The 4166-nt window shown below is 36.4% G+C and overlaps 1 protein-coding gene across 1 annotated transcript; it reads right to left on the bottom strand.

Annotated features, from left to right (window-relative positions):
* Positions 1 to 464: 464 nt before the first annotated feature.
* LOC133744049 (cinnamoyl-CoA reductase 1-like) lies at positions 465 to 3894 on the bottom strand. The gene is made up of 6 exons (XM_062172175.1): positions 3334 to 3894; positions 2730 to 2903; positions 2248 to 2429; positions 1351 to 1513; positions 910 to 1099; positions 465 to 775 (listed from the first exon to the last, which is right to left on the bottom strand). The coding sequence occupies exons 1-6, from the start codon at positions 3449 to 3451 to the stop codon at positions 643 to 645; spliced, it is 960 nt and encodes a 319-aa protein (XP_062028159.1). The 5' UTR covers positions 3452 to 3894; the 3' UTR covers positions 465 to 642.
* Positions 3895 to 4166: the final 272 nt, after the last annotated feature.

Raw genomic sequence — 4166 nt, 5'->3', positions numbered from 1 at the left:
AGATAATCTCGGAGAATCTTAGAGATATCTATTCAATGTATGATATCTTTCCTTGTACAATTCAGATTCTATGCATTATAATCCTCTATACTCTTCTATGTTTGAGAATTATTCATCGATGAATTGTATAGATTTTAGATATTTGAATTTAAAATATATAAAATTAAGTTAAAATTGTGATTCGATTAGTGAATTTTAAATTATTTACCTCATTTCATTTTAAGGGCAAAATGAACTATTAAAAATAGTAATTAGACCACAATTAGTAAGTAAAAATGTGTGGACTGTATCCAACTTTTATATAGCAAAATGGGTGCGGACTGAATTATTTACCTTGTTGGGTCTGCTCTCAAGTTACTAAACTGCTCTCAAGTTACTAAAGGGTTTGACTTGGGACGACAAGGAATCTTCTGGTGGCTGGCTACTGCCAAATTAAAAGCATGCACTTTTTCCCGACACAAAAGTGCATAGAAGTTGAAATATAACAATAAAAATCACTGGTCTCGTACAGAACACAAACAATGGAGTATTATGTTATTTTATTTCATCATACTACAATCCAATTTCATTGCAACAAGCGATCCAGTTTCATTTTATTACATTCAAATGATGCAGCTACGCAAAGCAAGCTCTGCGATCCTTTCAATGCAATAGTCCAGCTTCACGGTAGCTTTCAACAGAGTCGATGAGAGTCTCATCCAATGCCCGGTAACTCCAACCTAGCCTTTGCAGTTTCGCTGAGCTCACCTTTATGTCTTCGTCTACTTCAACAAAGCTGCAACCATACGTTTGCATATTCAAATCAGTAAAGAGAGCAAACCATTATCACAGGAATTTATTTGCAAGACCATGCTGATGGATGAGGTAAATCCCACCATTCTAACTACTAGTATTAATGGAGACCCTTACTTCTTCGGATAATTGTAATTAGGATAAAGGCGCCTCAGCTTCTCAACTAGATCCCCATTCTTAACATTGTGGGACTTGCATATGTATCTTCCTTCAGCCTCCTGCTTCTCATATACCATAAGAAGTGCTTCAGCTAAATCCCGTACGTCAACTATCTGCCGGGGCCTGTTTTCCAGTGACTCCTTTCCTTCTGCATGGGGACATTGTTAAGGGCAGTTAATATATACAGTTATACACACACTACAAGAAATACAAGCAGCGTGTGGTCATGAATGGGGATACACCTAGATTTAGCTACATAGAAAGCAAAATATAGACAAACACATGTAAACTAGCTCAAACTATAATGGATATATAACCTTTCTAACAACTAGATGTTTGTCTATAAGTATGAAGAGTTCAGAAGTATTGAATGCAGTATCATTATGGAAAAAGTAGTACCCTTCAAAAGCTTGATGAGGATCATGGTACTTGCATTTACAGTCGACTGCAGAATTGGGCCGAGTATAAGATAGGGACAAACAGTCACAAGATCAATCCCGGTTGTTTTTGCAAACTGCAGAGCTTCAGATTCTGCTTCAGTTTTTGAAAGGCAATACCAGTTCTGGCAAAAGCAAGAACATACAGATGTAAATTTCTTGCATTAGAGGGCACCACCTACCGTATGTTATATAAATGTCAATTTTGTCCCAGATATAACTACAGAATATAACTTCTAGAGTAAACTAGTAAAGGGATTGATGGTCAGCATAGTTTATGGCTAAATGAACTTGCTTCATTAAGAAAGGGAAAATGTAATAAATAAAACTAGGGACCAAGTTGCAGATTTGTATCTGAATGAAAATGTCCAATACATAGTTTACATGTGCCTCAAACAGAACTGCTTGCTCAGTTGACAATAGATTTGATTTTACAATTTTGGTAACACAACTTTTGCATTTGGAAGAAGTTGAGAAATATGACTGCAAAATGTGGAATTCAATTTCATAAAGGTTAGTAAATAAAAAAAAAACCCCCCACTTTTGGGTAATTTCATTCATCTTTTGATAAGCATCGTTCATATTGATCCAGGATTTATGTCTATAGTCTACTGATAAAAGCTTTTTGTTATCTATGGAAACAACATAGTTTTCACACTCTTATTTCTATTGTCTTGTTAGTTCTTGGAGCAATGAAAAACTAATAGAAGTGTTCTTGGTATCCTCTCAGAAGAATCAACAGATTCTAAATTCTGAAAGAAAGTTGTGTGTTTACGTGTCCTATTTCATGGTCTACCACAAACTGCAACTATCATTAAGACTGAGTGCATTGTACGATATAAATTTTGTCAACAGATACCTCAGTATTTCTGCAGTATTCCTTATCTGACCAGCAAGACTCATCCAATAGTTGACCTTCAGCCCACGTAGGATTCATGGCCACAGCAGCAACAGAGGACACATAAAGAACTCGCTTGACTTTTGCTTCAAGAGATGCTTTAAGTACATTAAGTGTCCCCTTAACAGCAGGTTCAATTAACTCTACCTGCACAAAAGATACACCAAATATTGGGGAAAATTATCATTAGGTAAGTCTACCTTAGGACATTAAACTGTATAATAAACCCAAGTGTACTTTGTGCACTGAATAGTCAATTGTGATGGGACAGCAACGGTTACAGATAAGTTGGCATCCTTTAGATGCTTCAATCATCTACATTATTGCTTATAACCATTCTTATATATGCAACTGACTGTATGATTGATCAAATAACCTGGGAAACACGATTGAGCATGTTAACTCGTGCAAGTACCAATATTGGAGGATAATGAGAGACACACTTGCCTCAGGATTTGGCACACTGCCGGAGGGAACGGGACTGGCAACATGAAATACTCCATCACATCCTTCAATTGCCGAGCGAAGGGAGTCATAATCCAATAAGTCCGCCTTGAACAGTTTCAAGTTCTCAGATGCCTTGTCAAGCTTTCTCAAGTGAGAGTTCTTGTCATCCGCTACATGCACAATACAGTATTATCAAGAGTTCCGCAACACAGCCATTTCCATGATTCTTTGCTAGCTAGTCGCTATGAAATGAATCAAGATACTTATTTATGTTCACATTAATCATTAATCCCATTACAGACTCACACACACCAAAAAGAAAAAAACAATAATCAGCCAAAAAAAAAAAACACAATTACTAAAAACTTAGAATTTAAGACTGGGAACCCAACAGATTGATCAAATTTTTGTGAAATGAGAACAGAACAAGTAATATTCAATCCGTAAAAGCCAGAGAGACCTAGCAGAAAATGGAAATGAAAAGCGGATGAACCTGATGAATGGAACAGTACATACAGTTACAATAACAAAAGAATTAAAGTTATATAGTTTCTCAAAGAAAATTAGGAAAAGAAGGGGTTGAGTTATGAATGGCATTACTGGGTTCTCTGACGGTTCCGTGGACTATGCAATTCTTGGAAAGAAGAAGCTTAACGACCCAGGAGCCAACGAAACCTCCAGCCCCTGTAACACAGAACCTTCCATTCTGAACTGCCATTTAGTTGGAAGAGCTCTCTTTGGGTTTCAAGTGAGATTATGATACGGAAATTGAGAAAATGGTGTGGCTTGTAATATATGCAGTTGGAGCATTTATGCTGGCGAAAGCGGTGACAGCACCAGACGTGTTTAGAAGTCATGACCGGTGACCAGACATTTATTAAGCAGGCTTGACTAACATATAGTCTCCTTTCTTCAAGCGCTTTCATACAATTGTGTGCTAAGATATGCGTATCATCAAATGTTGATTTTCTCTAATATGAAATATTCCTCTGGTGCAGGTAGAAGTGATATCGAACCTTCTGTGAAGGGGACAGTTAATGTACTTAAAGCATCTGTTGAAGCAAAAGTCAAGCGAGTTGTTTTTGTGTCCTGCCGCTGTGTCCTTCAATCCTAGGTGAGCAGATGGTCAAGTCTTGCCGGCGGAACCAGGATTTGAAACTCTTGGGGAGGGGAGAGTCGAGATATAAAACATGAGGTTAGGGAATTATAATGTTAAATTCAGCAACTCCAATGCCCTTATTAAGTTTCATAATAATAAGATAATTGAATAAGTTAGACATAAATGATAATTAATCGCAAGATATCCTAAACCTAATCAACATTTCTATATTTATTTGTTATAAATTAGGTAATTAGTACATAACACTTAATGATTTTTAAATTATTTTCTTTATTTTTTGTTACTTGTTTGTTGCCATTGGTTTTTTTTTTTT

The sequence above is a fragment of the Rosa rugosa genome, chromosome 4 (genome assembly GCF_958449725.1).
Source record: "Rosa rugosa chromosome 4, drRosRugo1.1, whole genome shotgun sequence".
NCBI lineage: Eukaryota > Viridiplantae > Streptophyta > Magnoliopsida > Rosales > Rosaceae > Rosa > Rosa rugosa.
The sequence above is the reverse complement of the archived record's forward strand: the minus strand, read 5'-3'. Positions and strand labels throughout refer to the sequence as shown.

Coding starts and splice junctions, on each gene's coding strand:
- LOC133744049 (XM_062172175.1), bottom strand. CDS start 3,451: ATGGCAGTTCAGAATGGAAGGTTCTGTGTTACAGGGGCTGGAGGTTTC. Junction 2,904..3,333: donor CGGAACCGTCAGAGAACCCA/GTAATGCCATTC, acceptor TTGTGCATGTAG/CGGATGACAAGAACTCTCAC. Junction 776..909: donor AATTACAATTATCCGAAGAA/GTAAGGGTCTCC, acceptor GTATGGTTGCAG/CTTTGTTGAAGTAGACGAAG.